Here is a 17,869-nt window from a genome sequence, read left to right as displayed (position 1 = left end):
CTAGACCCTTTTTATCTTAATAAGCAATGTCATACAAAACAAAGACCCAACAGGAGGAATGGGAAGAGGGTAGAAGGAAGGAAGGATTGCTACTCTTGACATCTCAGGAGAGCAATTCTGTCTGCAAGAGCATTTGCTATGAGATCACTAGAAGGGTGAATATTCCACCTTTAAAAAAAAAACAAAACACAAATTGAAGGACCACAGGATTCTCTCCCCACTGAAATAAGACCCCAGGGCTTGCAATAAGCTGCCAGGTTCTCACTTTCAACAATTTAAAGGGACAGCAATCAGTCCTCAAAATCGCCATCTGTTTGAGGTCTGTCAAACTGTACATAAAAAGATAGGATATTTATTAATTGCATTCATACTGCTCTGGATTTGCACAGTATTGCCATACCCCAATTCTGAGGCACAGAATTGTTGATATATCAACAAAATGAAACCGACCTGTGGTGTTTATTTGCATTTGAATGAAACTAGTGTGTTTTATTTAAGATCTGTTCTCCACCTCTCTAAAGTCTATTGAAACTGCAGTCTCTCCATTACTAAGCACGTTAATTGGTACGCACAGAACAAACAAGTTGTGACAGTTTATCATAAAGGAACACAAATAAGCACTATGGGATCTGTCAGCTATGGGGCTGACAGATCTGAGCCCCATTACAGATAGAAGCTGAATCATAACTTTACTTTATATGTTCTAGATACAGTGTTCATACATTACATACACTTAAAGATCAGAAGTGAATAATCATCAAATCATGGAAGCAAGTGTGGATTTTAGAATGAGTTCTCTGGTCCACTGAATGTTTACAATGGAGAGCATGTGAGGGGAAACTACTGACTTGTGGCATGAAATGCTGTTGCACAAAAAACTACTTATATCCAGATTCAAGTTAATTCTTATGGAGCACTATGACCATTCCCCGCCCCCCACTCCCCCAGTTCCTCTTCTAAAAGTTTCCCTTGATGCACTGCAGCAAAAAGAGGGATGATGCAACTATGGTTCTCTAGTTGCTTCTTTCTTTTCCTATCGCCTGAATATACTTCATCTTCTGAAAACCTAGTTGGCTTCAAGATGAAGGAGTTATATCTTTGCAAGATACCAGGCCAGAGAATGGAGAACAGGAATCGTGGAATAAGCTGACATAACTGAAAGGTATCACCATCTGTCAGTTCAGACTGATGTGTTTAGTAAATAAGGGCTGCAACCCCCGAACGCTGTGCGTAGTTTTTTTTCAGAATAATATCTAGCAAGAAACTCTCCCCAAGGAGTTAAATCCATTTTAATCCTTTAATAGGCTGCAAGTCAGATGTAATAGTTAGGAAGAATTTTAGAACTGACAGTGACTTATATCAGTGGCTCTCAACCAGGGGCATGTGTACCCCGGAGGTAAGCAGAGCTCTTTTAGAGGGTATATTTACTCAGTTTCTTAATCTTTTTTATGAATAAGAAATATGAATATTTTTATGAATATGAAAACTGGACTAATTTTATGTTCATCTAATTTTTTATTTGTCCTTTTTGCACAAGCTTAAGTATGAAGGCACTTTTATTACCTACAGGCAATTTCTTCCAACCAACCAGTTATGATTACATTTTTAAATGTGCTGCAAGCATAGGAAAATATTGCATCTGAAGAAAGAGTAACCACCTGTTCTGTAACTGGTGTTCTTTGAGATGTGTTGCTCGTGTCCATTCCAGGTTGGGTGCATGCTGACACCCCCTGGAGTGGCGCTGATATGGCGACCAATATATGCACCACCCTACACACACAAACTCCCCCCGTGCCCCCCCCCCCCCCCCAAAAACACCAGTTCCTTCTCATCAACTACTCCGACAGAGGGGAAGGTGGGAGGGTTTTGGAACGGACATGAGCAACACATCTCAAAGAACACCAGTTACAGAACAGGTAACTGTCTTTTCTTTTTCGAGTGATTGCTCATGTCCTTTCCAAGTTGAGTGACTACAGGACAATGCCTAGGAGGCGGGGTTGGAGCACTGAAGGGACTGCAGGACAGCCCTGCCCATCACAGCATCCTTCCCATGCATGCTGTGTCAAAGCATAACGCGCTATAAACGTACAAACTGAGGACCAGGTGGCTGTCCTACAGATGTCCTGGATAGGCACCTGTGGCAAATATGCCACAGAGGATGTCTGCGCTATAGCGTAGTGAGCCCTGGTTGGAGGAGGGGAAGCCTGGCAAGCTTAACACTCCTTGATGCACATCACTATCCAGGAGGAAATCCGCTGGGAGGAGACCGAAAGGCCCTTCATCCTGTCAGCTGCTGCTGCAAACAGTTACTGCATCCTTCTAAGGCTACGTCTACACATGCCCCAAACTTCGAAATGACCACGCAAATGGCCATTTCGAAGTTTACTAATGAAGCGCTGAAATGCATATTCAGCGCTTCATTAGCATGCGGGCGGCAGCGGCGCTTCAAAATTGCCGCTGCGCGTCTCGTCCAGATGGGGCTCCTTTTCGAAAAGACCCCGCCTACTCCGAAGTCCCCTTATTCCCACGAGCTGATGGGAATAAGGGGACTTCGTAGTAGGCGGCGTCCTTTCGAAAAGGAGCCCCGTCTGGACGAGACGTGCAGCGGCAAGGAGCGTCAATGTCAAAGCGCCGCTGCCGCCCGCATGCTAATGAAGCGCTGAATATGCGTTTCAGCGCTTCATTAGTAAACTTCGAAATGGCCATTTGCGTGGCCATTTTGAAGTTTGGGGCACGTGTAGACACGGCCTAAAAGTCCTAGACCTATCCACATAGAAGGCCAGCGCCCTTCTAACATCCCAGGTGAGTAAACATTGCTCTCTTGGGGAATTATGGGGCTTTGGATAAAATACCACAAGGGAAATGTCTTAGTTAACATGTAATGCAGCGACCACTTAAGGTAAAAACATGGGGTGAGGTCTCAGCCTAACCTTATTCTTATGGAACACTGTATAAAAGTGCCTGCAACTCTGATACCCTCCCGGCAGAGGTTACTGCCACCAAAAACATCGTGTTGTAAGTCTCACAGCAGGGAACCAGGGGCTCAAAGGGAGCCCCTGTAAGCCTGGCTAACACCAAATTAAGATCCCATGGGGCCGTGGTGCCCAAACCTGGGACCTAATTCTCTCTAATCCTTTCAGGAACCTTTTAACCACCAATTCTGAGAACTCAGAAGATATTCCATGACCTGGGTGAAAGACTGAGATAGCCACGAGGTGCACTCTGATGGAGGAGAGGGACAAGCCCTTTTGTACCAAACCCCACTGGTAATCTAAAATCACTGGGATGGTGGCTTGTGAGGTAGGGGGTAGCCCTCTGCAAGACGCCCACACTGAAAACCTTTTCCTCTTAGCTAAATAAGTTGCCCTCGTGGAGGGTCTTCTACTATTTAACAATAGTTCCTTTATGGGATCCCAACAGGCCAGTTAACAGCGTCTCAGTCACACAGCATCCACACCGTAAAGTGCAGCGACTGGAGACTGGGGTGCTATAGCCTCCCCTCTTGCTGTGTCAACAGGTCCAGCCGGATTGGCAATGTCATTGGCTTGTGGATCAACAGGTGCAGGAGGGTCACATACCAGTGCTGATGAGCCCATGTCGGTGCCACCAGGATGATCACTGCCCCTTCCAACCGAATCTTCAGGACCTTGTGGACTAGTGGAATTGGAGGGAATGCATACATCAGCCTGCCAGACCAGGGGACATGGAAGGCATCTGCAGATCACCCCACATTTTGCATTGAGGTAGGAGGCAAACAGTTATCCACCCGGGGATAACCCCACTTCTGGAAAATAGAACGAACAACCTCCAGGTGGCGTGACCACTCATGATTCATAAAAGACCTGCTGAGCTGGTCTACTAGCGAACTGTGCACACCTGGCAGGTAATGGGCCTGCAGCATGATGCTGTGATGTATGCAGAAATCCCAGAGCATCATGGCCTCGTGACATGGGGAGAGGAGTATGCACCCCCATTTGCTGATACAGTACATTACTGTCGTGTTGTCTGTATTGTCTGACACGCAATGTCCTGCCAGACTGGCCCTGAAAGTCACACATTAGTTTGATGGCCCTGAGCTCCCTCACATTTATGTGGAGCCAAAGGTCTGAGATGCCCCACAGAGCCTGAGTTTGTAGCTGCCCCACATGGGCCTCCCCAGTTCCGGCCTGAAGGGTCCATTTCTAGGGCAAGAGAGGGCTGTTGAGGAGCAAAGGGAACTACCGAGAGGACAATCTGCTCATCCAACCACCAGTGCAAGGTCAACAGGATCTGCGGCAGCATTGTAACTATTGAATCTAAACTCTCTCTTACAGGAACAGAGAGGGAGCCGTGCTAGTCTATACACTATCAAAACAAAAAGCAGTCAAGTAGCACTTTAAAGACTAGCAAAATAATTTATTAGGTGATGAGCTTTCTTGGGACAGACCCACTTCTTCAGACCATAGCCATACCAGAACAGACTCAATATTTAAGGCACAGAGAGCCAAACACAGTAATCAAGGAGGACAAATCAGAAAAAAATGATCAAGGTGAGCAAATCAGAGTGGAAGAGTGAGGGGGGAAAAGGTCAAGAAATAGATGAAGCCAAGTATGCAGACAACCCCTATAGTGACTCAAAATTCCCATCCCAGTTCAAACCATGTTAATGTGCCGAATTTGAATATAAAGACAGCTCAGCTGCTTCTCTTTGAATAGCGGTGCAAAATTTTTTTTTCCAGTAACACGCATACTCTTAAGTCATTAACAGAATTCCCCATTCCATTAAAATGTTGACTAACTGGTTTGTGGATCTGGAGGGTTTTGATGTCTGTTTTGTGCCCATTAACCCTTTGTCGAAGAGAGTTAGAAGTCTGTCCAATATACAAAGCATCTGGGCATTGTTGGCACATGATGGCATATATGATGTCAGTAGAGCAGCATGAGAAAGTGCCCATGATTCTGTGAGTAACCTGGTTAGGTCCAGTGATGGTATTTCCAGAGAAGGCATGTGGACAAAGCTGGCCGCGGGCTTTGTTGCAAGGAAATGTTCCAGGACTCGTACTCCTGGGGTACCGACTGTGGCCGTTCGTGAGGATCCTCATAAGGTTGGAAGGAGGGAACCGGCATGTGACCTAGGGCCTTCTGGAGTGTAGCATCCTGATTAAGGATAGGTTGTAGGTCTTTAATAACGAGTTGCAGTGGTTTGAGTTGGGGGCTGTAGGTGATGACCAGTGGGGTTACATTCTTGGCTTTTTTGGGCCTATCTTGGAGTAGCTGGTCTCTGGGTATTCGTCTGGCCCTGTCGATTTGTTTTTTTTTTTTTTTGTTTTTTTTTTTTTACTTCTCCAGGTGGGTAATTCAGGTTTATGAATATTTGGTAAAGATCTTGTAGTTTTTGGTCTCTGTCAGTTGGATCAGAGCAAATGTGATTGTATCTAAGAGCTTAACTGTAAACAATGGATCTAGTTATGTGTGCAGGATAGAAGCTAGAAGGGCGTAGGTAAGTATAGCCATCAGTAGGTTTTTGGTAGTGTGTTACTGATCAGGATTCACCAAACACCAGCCAAAGTTGCAGATGGCGCATTCTCAACCTGGCATGCTATACCATGAAGGTGCACGCTGCCATGTGACGCAGGCAGCGCCTAGCCTTCTTGGTGGGAGCTGCAAGGATGTCCCGGATGACAGCCCCATGGTTTTGAACCTGTCTTCCGGCAGGAATGTCCTGGCACACCTGGCATTCAGTTTGGCTCCTATGAACTCTGACTAAGACAGGAGCAAAACTGACTGTCTTGTTGATCAAGAGACTGAGGCTTACACAAGTTTGACAAGTCAACTGTACTTGATGAAACACCTGTTCTCTGGAATGACCCTTGAGCAACCAGTCATCCAGGTACAGGAATAGCTGCACCCCTTGACTGTGCAGGTGCACTGCTACTACCGCCATCCATTTGGTGGAGACCCTTGTGGCTGCAAGAGACCAAAAGGCAGCACTGTGAACTGATAATGGTTGCCATCTGCCATGAACCTGAGAAACCTCCTGTGAGGAGAGAAATTGAAATATGCGTCCTGTAAGTAAAGAGCCATGAACCAGTGCCCCTGCTCCAGCATCAGGAGTATGAGATCCAGGGACATCATACGAAACTTGATCTTCTTTACAAACTCATTGTTGGGGGGTTAAAATGCCTGCGTTGGTTGGCAGGCATATGAAGGCCCAATGAGCGCAGGGTGGCCCTGGAGTCTCAGGCAATGCAGTCTTATCTGTCTTGCCTGAGAACTGGGTAGGGCTGTCAAGGGGAGGTTCTGGATTGTTTGCTGAATCTCACACGGCAGGCCCGAAACCTGCAACCAAGCCACCCTGCGCATCGCCACTCCATAAGCCATAACCCTCACATCAGTGTCCGTGGCATCTAGTGCCGCTGCAGGGCCACCCTCAAGACCAGTTTGTTCTCTTCTGCCACCGCCATGAAGTCCTATTTGGCTCCGGGTGGTACCAGTTTGGAGAACCTAGACAGGGCAGCAACTGTTGTACGCATACCTACGAACCAGGAACTACTGGTTAGCAATCCTCAGCAGTAACCTTCCTCCCACAGAGGTCCAAGCACTTAGCATCTATTTTTTGGGGAGGGACCCTGGAGCCCTTGGCACTCTCTGTGGTTTGCAGCATCCACTACCAGGGAGTCGGGAGGGAGGTGGGTAAACAGATGTTCAATGCCCTGGGATGGATCAAAGTACCGTGACTCATTCCCATGGGCCATAGGAAGGGTGGAAGCAGGGATCTGCCAAACTGATTTAGCCATAGTGGCAACTGTTTTGATTACAGGCATAGCTACCCTAGTGGGCCCCGCAGAGCACAAAATGTCCATAACAGGGTCCATCTCATCCTGGACCTCCCCTGCTTGCACCCCCAAGTTTTGGGCCACTCTCCTGAGAAGCTACTGAAATGCCCTACCATCCTCCAAAACCGGTGAGGCCAATGAGTCCACCACCACCTCACCCAGGGAGGAAGGTGATGATACCCCTTGCACCTCCATCTGGAGGTGAAGGGCAGCAGGCACCTGTTCCATGAACTGGCTCCTCCCACAGGAATTACAAGGTAACTTGGAGGCACCAAAAGGAGGAGCAAGCACTGGTACCAGCTGACCAGAAAAAAAAAACCCACCAACAGGCAATACCAACAGTGCTGGTGCTGCGCCCCGTACTTGAGTCGGCACTGGTGCTGGGGCTGGTGCCTGCCGCCCTATCAGCACCAGAGGTACAATTCCCAACTGTGCCAGCACCCTTGGGGTCCAACCCTGCTGCGACAATGCCAACAATGACGCCAACGTCGAAGCCAATGAGATTGATGCTGGTGACTCTAATGCCCAGCCACTTCCAGCTGTTGCTCCAGCAGTGGGGCACCGATCGATGCGGACAGTGCGAAGCACAGCATTGGCAAGGCTCCCAGCATCACTTAAGTTATGCCCACACTCTGGCCCTGTGCCTTGTGAAACGCCCAAGGGGCCCAGAAGGGCCACTGATGCGTCGCCTGCGAAGCTGACAGCTGACCCGTATCATTATTGTCCGTATCAACCTGGACAATAACAAGTCCAACTCTGATTTGGAAGCAGATGACCATGGCAGGGCCACCAGAGTCGGCGCTGATGTCAAGCACACCAATGACTATGATGGTGCTGAAGCAAAGGGCACCTGAAACTGGCCCACAGTTGCTCCCTGATGGCTCAGCACCAGAGTGCTCAGCACAGGGAGTGGCACTAGCGTGACATCCATAGGCCCAGACCACTCAGTCTCGATGCTGTGGTGCTAGTCCTCTCCAACGGGGAGGGACCTGCTACCGCCATTTGCAGAAGGCCTTGTGCCACTCGAAATGCCTCTGGTGTTGAGGGCAAGTCCAGCACCCATGGGCTCCTGCTCCACACCAGCTGCAACATGAGTCTCCTGCCTTCTGACAGTGCGCACTGGAGCCTTGGACTTATGGCCATCACACTTGGACATCGGTGACCTATGCCTCTTCTTCTTTAGCACTGGAGATGGACTCCTATGGCACCAAGACAGCAACAGTGCCCGCTCCTGGTGCGGAGAGTCCATGGGTGGCACTGTGGTAGACAGTGCTGGTGCACTTTGCTCTGAGAAGGCTCCATTCTTCATTCCTGCTGGGGACTCCTGAGGTTTAAGAGCTGCCTCCATTAGCAGGACTGTAAGGTGTTGGGCCCTATCTTTTAAAGTTCTGGGCTTAAAGTCCTTACAAATTGAGCAGCAAGTGTCCTTCCCCCCAAGCAAATCAGACAAGCTGAATGGAGTCGCTCTTGGGCATACATTTGCCACACACTGAAAAAGCCTTAAAGCCTGGGGAGCCAGGCATTCCTCAGCACCAAGGGGGATGGACAGCCCCGCCTCGGCGATTAGTGAAGGCACTGAAGACTAAGTATTTAACTCTAAAATTATGTACACACTTTGAGAACTATTTAAACTGCAATAGGCTACTAGCTACTTAATTAGAAAGGAGAAAGCAAGAGCTCCACAGCCAGCAGTGGGGCAAGAAGGAACTGAGCAGGGAAAGGGGGTGTGCACACACACACGCATATATTGGTCACCATATTGGCACCACTCCAGCAGGTGCTGCTCCAATGTGATAGCTACTGGCTAGGGCAAAAAGCTTCCAGCCACTGGACATGCACCAGCGCACACCCAACTTGGAACAGAAAGCAATCACTCGAGGAAGAATTGTAGGTACTGGGGGCACTTATTTGTTTTATTAAAAAAGGGGGACTCTATAAAACAAGGTTGAAAAACACTTTTATATTGTTGCTGAGTGCCATGGAAAAGCAACAATTCACTCAAGGGAGTTTAAGATGAGAAAAGAATCAATCTTATCGGCAAGATTTGAATAATTAATGAAATGTGTCACGACACCTATGTTATTCACCACCACATTTTTTCATAATAGCACAGAAAACCAGTTACTTGCTGAACACCAAGTTTACTGCCCAAAAGAAAGTTACTAACTTATCTGGTGAAAGATTATTGTATGCTGTTTGGCAAGGAGGAAGGAAGATATTTATTACAACATAATATACTGAAAAAGAAAAAATTTCACTACAGAAAAAAAAAATCTACTGAACATCACTTTTTTTTAATATAACGACAAAGGAGCAAGAGCAAAGGGTGAAACCAGTGCAGTATGGCAGCTTGCTTGTACACAACATAAGCTGTACAAGAGGTTTACAACAATTTACAATGTGACACGAAGGGAGACACGTGTATGAATGGCATGTACGTATACAGGCACGTCTTTGTTCCTAGATTGTTCGTGAAGCATGCTGTAACCAGATTTACTTACCTGTTCTGGTAACTGTAGTAAGTGGCATCTCGAGGGATTGTGCATAGCTGTTTGCCATAGCAACACAAAGTCTGTGGTGAGAACTCCAACTGCATACAGAAATGATCTCGTTAGTATTCATGCATGTTTCCACTGGCTGTCCTATAGAAGTGTGTATTATCCAGACAATGAAGATCAACTGGATTACTAAAAATGCACCATTCTGTGCATAGATCTGAACAGTACAGTATAAGAGTCTATAATAAAATGTTAACATTATAAAAATGTTCTCTTGAACTCTCCTTTACAAGGTTAGCCATTTTATATGTTTCCCCACAAGGACTCCAAGTCCACTATTGGGCGAATCAGTTATATAATACTACAGAGCACACGGTGATTATGTTTTTGCAACACTGAGAAAAGCTGATGTACCTTGTCCAAATTACATTAAGCCTTATTACATAACCTCAGAAAACTTGCTTCTGGTGTATTACACAAAAAATGCTGGTTTTACACACTGTATAACATTAGACATTATGGCCAAGATTTTAAAACACACACCTAAAATTAAAGAGAGTCTACGGTCATATCCAACACTGCAAAAAAATCCCTTGACAATAAGCGGCAGATCCCTGTTCAACTGACTTGGGCTCATGGTGCGAAACTGAAAACAGCAGTAGAGATATTCCTTCTTAGGCTGGAGCACAGGCACTGAAACCTGGCAAGGGGGGTAGGTCTCAGAGTTTGATCAGGAACATCTATATTGCTCTGTAGTCTGAACCAGCTGAAGGGGTTCAGATTCCGTGACTTTTTGTGCTTAGTTATTTAAATACGTTGTTTGATTTTCAGAAGTTCTGAGCACCCAACAGCTTCCACTGACTGCTGCCCCTGTGCTCTTCCATCTGATATATTACATATGGAGATGGGAAAGTTTTAAAGCAGCTGCCTTTCCTTACCTTTCTTCCACAGCAATAACCCAGGCTCTGCATAACTGGATCAATTTCTTGTTCAAACACCTCTGCCAGCCTGGAGCAGTACTTATAAACACGGGATGTCTTGCGGTTATAGAGCCAGGCATTGTTGAACATGAGCCAGATATCATCCACATATTGCCAGGGCTCCTGGTACTGTCCTGTGTCTAGCTTCCTCTTGATGGTGGAGAGGTCCATGGGGTTCTTCACTATATCAAAGTAATCCTGCAAGACCGAGAGGGGCATTTCAGCAAGATCAGAAAAGACATACTTGTTCTTTAGGCAAGATTTTTCCTCAGTACTCTTGCAAGAGCTAGGAGGTATCAGACAGAACAAGAGAGCTTGTGCAGAGCTCTCTCAGCAACACTATCTTCCTCATGTAGGGCTTTCCTTCCATTATTTGCACCACATTTCCTGGACGCTATATTTCCCTTCCAACTTTGGCCTAATAAAACCACTTTGATATTGATCGAAGCAGCCTAAGATGGCCAGGGAGACATGAAACCTATATTTACGATCACTATTATTCTAGTACATACTTAGTATTGTTCTGGGAGTATAATACTGCAATAGAAATCACAAAGTAGGATGAAAAAAGTACATACTGAACGAGTCTTTGCAGGAATTGTGGACCAAAGCACACTGAATAAGGATGCTGTCATGAGTTGTAATGTTTGATATGTGCTAAGTTTGTATCACCAAAGAAATGAAATTAGTTTGTGTGTGATACTCAAAACACAGTAGTTCAGGAGCCAAATTAACAATCAATATTACCCAAAAGAGCCATGACAGTGTGAATTAATAGGTTATATGTCAGGAAGAATATTTAGTGTTATTTATTTAATATGAGAATTATATAACTTAGTGCAAGCTGGTAACTTAACTCATTAACAGTAACAGCAGCCCTAACTGATTAGTAATTAAATCACAGTGTTGTAATGTCGTGTTCTGCACAAAGCGCTACTGGTAGCTTGTGAGCTGCAGTCCTCTGAGCATCACTACTTTACCTGGTATAGGGCAGGCCCACAGAGCCGGCAAAAAAAGTAAGGAATCTCTTTCAAAAGTACAAGTCTCATCGCAAGTATAGTCACAATGGCTAAATAAAACCACTTAAGGTGGATTTTGTTTTCCTCCTTTCTGTAATATTTAACAGTCTTGGGTAAATTACTGTGTAAATGCAGTATTCAAAATTTTTAGCCTTGATAAGCTTCTTGAACAGTTGAGAAACTAAACTGCTGCTACACGTGTGGTGACACTGGCTTCCCTGGTTTTGCGGTACTATGCAAAAATGTGAGAGTACACAAATGTCCAGCAAAAGCCAGTATGTGTAGGGTTCTGGCAATAAGAATAATTTCATGTCTTCCCATTTTTCTGACCATATTTTCCAGTAACAGAAGACAGAAAAAGAAGCCTTAATACATTTTCCCTACGCCACACTGATTGGTACATGCCAAATCCAAGCTCTTCCAGTCTACCTATGTAAAAATGGAGAAAGGACTACAACATGTCATCTGGCCTTGATAACAACACTTACAGGAATTCCTAGTAGCTGGGGATCCACAGGCTGTCTGAAAGGAAGGGACTCAGGATCCTGCCGGTAAAGCGCCTCCAACGTTGGCATAAGTGCCTGCCGCAGTTCTTCTGGCTTGAAAACTTTTGAAAGATAAATACAAGTAAAGTTGGAGTCACGGCCAAAGGGAAAAAAATCTCTTGTAAAATTCGTAGGCTGTTGAAAAAAACCTACGTATACTTTGTATATAAAAAAGACAAACATATTGCACTTAAACCACTCAATGTAATGCTGGATTTGTGATGTGAAGCCCATTATGTGAAATGAAATACCGAATAAAAAAAATGTACTTACATGCACTCAAACCAGAGAGCTCTGACAGCTGTACCAGTAGGTAGGGCAATAAAGGGGGTGGTTACCATCTCTGTTCTTTTCCACTGTCATCTAATCCCTGAATTAGCAGGGAATGTATATGTGCACAACACATTTGAAAGAAGAATTACCATGCAGTTAAGTAGCCATTTTTCCTTCTTCCAGTGACTGTGCACACATACTTTCCACTTCAGGTGATTCACCAGCACTTTCCTTACAAGTGGTGGGACTTACATGTTTCCAGTCCAGGGGGCTTGTGAGCTGCCTGAAGACACCAGCATGACCAGGGACAGTAGCCAATGGCCCTGATGCCTTTAAGGGAACTGAAGCATCAACTTGCCAACGTTAGCATTTCAGGAACCTTGAATAGTGCAAAGCAGTGACTGGGGACAATATCACCAACCATCACACTGCTGCTTTATAGATGTCCACAACAGGAATGTTGGTCAGGGAGGCTGATGAACTGGAATGAGCCCTAGTGGAAAATGCCATTACCCAGAGTGGAAGAAAGACCTTAAGATAAAACAGTTACTCACTGTTGTAACTGTAGTTCTTAGAGATGTGGTCTCATACCTATTTGAGTCAAGTGTGCACATGGTGCATGCATGAACTGTTGGAAAGTTTTACCCTAGCTACGACGCATTAAGTCAACTATAGAGCCCTATATATGACCCTGCTGACCTGACGACCCCTCAGCTGCTTCTTGCCAGCCACTCCAACAGTGGGGAAGGAGGACACGTTTCAAACAGATACAAGCAACATATCTCAAAGAACAGTTACAACAGTGAGCAACCATTTTCCCTTGAAGGCTTGCTTTTAACTATTTGAGTTAGGTGATTCCCAAGTCAAACCCCAGAGGGAGGCTGGAGTCAATGAGTGGTTCACTCAAAGACAACGGCCTTGAAGGCTGTGCCCCATCTAGACTGCTGCACAACAGCATAAAGAGACGTAAAAGTGTGTACAGAGGACCATTTTGCAGCTCAACAGCTTTCCTGGAGAGACAGATGAGCCAGGAATGCAGTTGAGGAGGCCTTAGCTTGTGCAGAGTGCACCGTAACAGGCAACAGGGTAACCTTAGAGATTACAGCACGTCCATATATAGGATGTGATCCAAGAAGAGAGGTGCTGCGATGAAACCAGAAGCCCCTTCATTTGATCAGCGATGGCCACAAAGAGCTGTGAGGGCTTGGTTCATTCAATGAAGAACGCAAGCACCCCCCTCTCACACACAGTTCAGCTGCTGCTCCGGCTGGGAGCTGAGAGTTTTGAGATAGAAAACAGGAAAGAAAAGGTTCTGGCCTGTACAGATGCCCAAGATCACTTTCGGTAGGAAAGCTGGGTCAGGGTAGAAATGCACCTTGTCCTTATAAAACACCACATACAAGGGTCAGGCACTCATACCTCCTTCTGGCACAAGTGATGGCAACCAGGAAGGCCACCTTCCAGGAGAGGTAGAGAAGGGAACATGTGACCAAAGGTTCAAAGTGGACCATAAGCATCCAGAGCACCAGGTCCCAGGTGAGAACCAGCCAGCAGAATAGCAGATGGAAGCAACCCATGCCCTTGAGAAGGACCCCAAAACCAGATCACCTGACCTTCCCAGGATGGAAGGCCAAGATGGTCAACAGGTGTACCTTGAGAGAAGCAGCAAAGCCTTGCTGCTTCAGGGAAACAAGGTAGTCCAGCACCCACAGGACAGAGGTAGACACAGGTATGAGGTCTTGCTGAGGACACCAGCAGGAGCAGCATGTTCACTTGGCCAGATACAAGCACCACGTACACAGCTTGCAGTGGCTGGGGAGGACCTGCCGCACTTACTCCAAGCATGCCTGCTCGACAGAGTTCAACCATGAAGCAACCATGCCATCAGGTGAAGGAAGCGAAGGTCTGAGCGGCAGAGGCAACCCTAATTCTGTGCTGAAGTCCAGAAGCAGGGGAAGCCAAACAGGCAGAAGCACTGAGAGCTCCATCAGCATGGGCTACCAATGCTCATGAGCCCAAGCTGAAGCTATCAAGATAATGTCCACTGGGTCCCTGAGAACCTTGAGGACCACCTCGTACACAAGGGGGAATGCTGGGGGACAGGCTTAGCACACGAGGAACGCATCTGCTAAGGAGCAAGAGTGGAGGCCCAGGAAGAAACAGAATGGCCCAAAATTCTCACACACTGATGTGGAGAAATAACTCCTCCATTGATCACATCACCTGAGTAGTAAGACACTGCAGGCAGGACCCCAGCCCAAAGCAGACACATATATGACCACAGGCCTGGTAAGTTGTGGGAGGGTGTGTGTGAAATGGAACACCAATAAGCACACTCTGGACGGTGTCAGACATGTCATGGAAGACATCAGAGGGCAGAAGCCCACAAGTCCGTTGTAACAGCTCAGAATAACCAGCTGGTTTTGTCACCCTGAACAGCTGCCCCACCCCCTCCCAGGGAATGCACCTCTCTCTCTAATAGGTCTAGGAGCTTAGCACCCTTGGATTTCAGAGCCGGAGGCTGTTGACCTTGATGCTCCTTTTCGTTGACAGCATCTACCAAGGAGTAGGACAGGGAATGGGTGTAAAGGTATTCAAATCCTTTGACCAGAACAAAATATTTGCCCTCCACCTCTTGGGCAGAAGGAGGAATGGAGGCTGCTGATAGCCACATGCAATGGTCCCCCTGAGGCAAGGATGTCAAAAGTGGGGCATTTTACTCAGTGACCACCTCCATGGGGAGGCTGAAGCTTGTAGCCACCCAATGAAGGAGGTCCTGGAGTGCTCAAAAGTCTGTGGGCAGAGACCGTGAGACAAAGGAACCTGCCACTGTCTCACCCAAAGAGGAGCTCAAGGCCAAAGGGGGTGCACTGAAGCACCTGGCTAATCAGGTGGTGTATGGAGGGTTACTCTGGAAGAGTGGAAGGGCAGGAGTCTGGAGGGGGGAAGCTGATGGTAGCCTTTGAAGCCAGACATGCCGTCAGAGTGAGGATGAACAGGAGGCATAGTGCCCTGTGCCTGGTGGTATGCCCCAGGGTATCCAGAACTGCCACTGGAATGGAGGCCACTGGGGAGCACCCAAATCCCTGTGCAAGCCAGAATTCACCAGGAAGGAGCAGATGGACATGACTGAAACCCCTCTGAAAGGAGACAGGCAAGGCTAGCCAGGACGGACATGGAGGAACAGACCCTGCCAGAGCTGTTAGTGGAGCGCCAACGAAATTGACAAGTTGAGTGAGACTGATATGGAGACCAAGAAATAAATGAAAATGATGGAGTGTGAACAGTCATTTCTTTGTGTGTTATATTTTTCTCCGTGGTTTCTCTTTTGCCTGTGTTTTACGGCTTGAGTCCCTGCTGCCTAACTTTAGGATTCTCCCTAAACAGGCGTGACAAACTCTATAGTGAAAACTACCCAGGCAAGGCTGGCTATATAGTGATTTGTGCCTGGGCAGGATGCACTACATAGTGCTGGGTGCCTTTAGTCACAAGGCACTATACAGTGCAGCTTAACTGTAATTTGTCACCATTTTGGAAGGGGTGGGTCCTGATTAACAAGTTGAAGAAATGGATAACAGAGTAATTGTAACAGGGCTTCTTTCAAATAAATTTGGTTTTAAAAATTTAAGTGGTCAACTGTTCAGAAATACTCGCTCCTCCAGCAATGGTGGCAGAATGAAAATTTCACACCTTCAATGGTTTTTCCTATGCATCCACTGCATACTCTATGCCAGAGAGTTTATTTTTCAGACAGCACACACTATATAGTGAAAGTCGCTCACTTAAGTCTCCAGGGAATGCCAGTGCAGAGAAGAGTCCTTTTTCAGTGTTAGGCCCAGAGTAGAGGACTGAACATTGTGCACTGAAGGGGTGCAGAGCCCTGCGCAGTGGTTGACGTGCTGACTGAACCAGAAGTTAAGTTCCTTACAAGTCCAGGGCTCAAACCCCTGCAGATATGGTACTTACCTATTTCATGAGCTTCACCCAAACAACAGAGACGGGAGTTGTCGGGGGGGTCACTGGTTGGCAGGGACTTCAAGCAGGAGCTGTACTGCTTAAAGCCCTGGGACATCTTCATGTCCCAAACCCCAGAGGGGCGGGACGGGAAGAGAAGGAACAAACCTTCACCTGCTGACCGCCCGATATTAACTAGAAACAATGGCTACGCTAAAGAACTATTTACAACTACTGACTCAAAAAAGAGCCAGGGAGTTGTGGCATAGCAAACAGGGAGCCACAGTTCCAACAGCCTGTATGAGCGGTAAGAAGGAACTGAGGGATGGTCAGGGTGGCAGGGTCATACATAGGGCTCCACACCAGCCCCAGTCCAGGAGTAGCCACTTCTGACCTGATGGATAACAGCTAGGGTAAAACTTTGACAGTTCGTGCATGCAGCATGCGCACACTTAACTCGAATAGATACAAGTAACATCACAAAGCACACAGCAAAATCTGCAGTCCAAAAATCTAACAACCTACTGAGCAGTAACTAGCTGTCCTTTGATTCTTTCACATACAGACTACAATCTGCAAGACTATGTAAAAACCTGGTAAAATGCCAAAGCACTGCAAACACACAAGGAATGAAGTTTGTCCTTCACCTTCAGAAAGAGGGTTAGAGTACCATGTAGATACAAATTTATAGTCATGGGTGAGGTGCTCTATGGACACAAAATCTGTATTCATGGAGCTGCAGGCTGGAAACCACAGCAGCAATAGGAGCAACATGCTGTGCTGCCCCTCCCAGGACCCAACACCCCACACTGGCAGCTCCTCTGGTTTGGCTATACCAATCCCAGCCCTATCCACTAGGATAGGCACCAGACTCACTGGACAGCTGTCCCTGATGGTGCTGATGCATGCATGTGGCATACAACTACGAGACAGGGAGTCTCTTCCATGTAGCGGTCTGGGTCTCCTACTGGAGTGAATGTGAGGGCCAAATGAACGCACTAGCGTGAGAAGCGAGAGCAACTAGTGAGGCCGCATGTAATGGAGTCACAGCGGAGAAGCTGCCAACATGGAACTCTTGTTCCGGGGAGTGGCAACCTCATGTGCTCCTTTCACCTCTGCAGTTCCAAGTAGAGGCCTTCAGCTCCTTGGATATCTATGGACATAATTTATCTGTACTATGCTCTATTTAGGAAGAATGCTGGGAGGCAAACGAGCCAATTAAGATGGAATACCTATACTACATTTGGCATAAATTTAGAATGCCGCCTAAGTGAAACCATCTTTGTGGGAAACTGTGAAAGACACATCAGCCAGAAGTGCTGACGCTCAAATGCTCATAAAACACAAAATTTGTTACGAAGACATCTTTGAGAGCAGCAGAAAGAAGTAACATTGTCAGGGACTACCATTAAGCAAGACAATACTAGATTCAGATCCCACAAAGATAAGAGATCAGACATAGCCAGGTACACTTTAACAAAACCTCTTAAAAATACAGAAACCCCGAGACGATAGGACGAGTTGTCCTGGTTTTGAGAGAAGAGTTCCTCTACCAGTGACGAAGTTATGGCTGACCAAACAAGACAACTAATTAAGCCAATGCTACAAGAATTGAGGTTGCCTTGTCTCTTTTTAGCTTCCTAATTATCCTCAGAATGAGGAAGAACTGGAGGAAATGTTTATAGCAGACAGCTTGCCCAGGAAAGAAGGCAGGCATCTGTCATGAAAATGCATTCTTCAGCCTGATCTGGAGCACAATCTCCTGCATTTGTTTTTGCAGCCAAT

The 17,869-nt window shown here is 46.5% G+C and overlaps 1 protein-coding gene across 5 annotated transcripts in view; it reads right to left on the bottom strand.

Moving 5' to 3' along the window:
* EP300 (EP300 lysine acetyltransferase) overlaps positions 1-17,869 on the bottom strand; it is a 136,589-nt gene that overhangs the window by 23,626 nt on the left and 95,094 nt on the right. For all 5 annotated transcript variants that reach the window (XM_075009764.1, XM_075009780.1, XM_075009796.1 and 2 more), the window contains exons 17-19: positions 11,801-11,919; positions 10,252-10,491; positions 9,317-9,405 (exon numbers count right to left, since the gene is read on the bottom strand). In XM_075009764.1, the coding sequence (XP_074865865.1) occupies positions 9,317-9,405; positions 10,252-10,491; positions 11,801-11,919 (448 nt within the window). The remainder of the gene's footprint in view (positions 1-9,316; positions 9,406-10,251; positions 10,492-11,800; positions 11,920-17,869) is intronic.

The sequence above is a fragment of the Carettochelys insculpta genome, chromosome 1, assembly GCF_033958435.1.
Source record: "Carettochelys insculpta isolate YL-2023 chromosome 1, ASM3395843v1, whole genome shotgun sequence".
Taxonomy (NCBI): domain Eukaryota; kingdom Metazoa; phylum Chordata; order Testudines; family Carettochelyidae; genus Carettochelys; species Carettochelys insculpta.
Note: the sequence above shows the minus strand (reverse complement) of the source record. Positions and strands in the feature narration are given on the sequence as shown.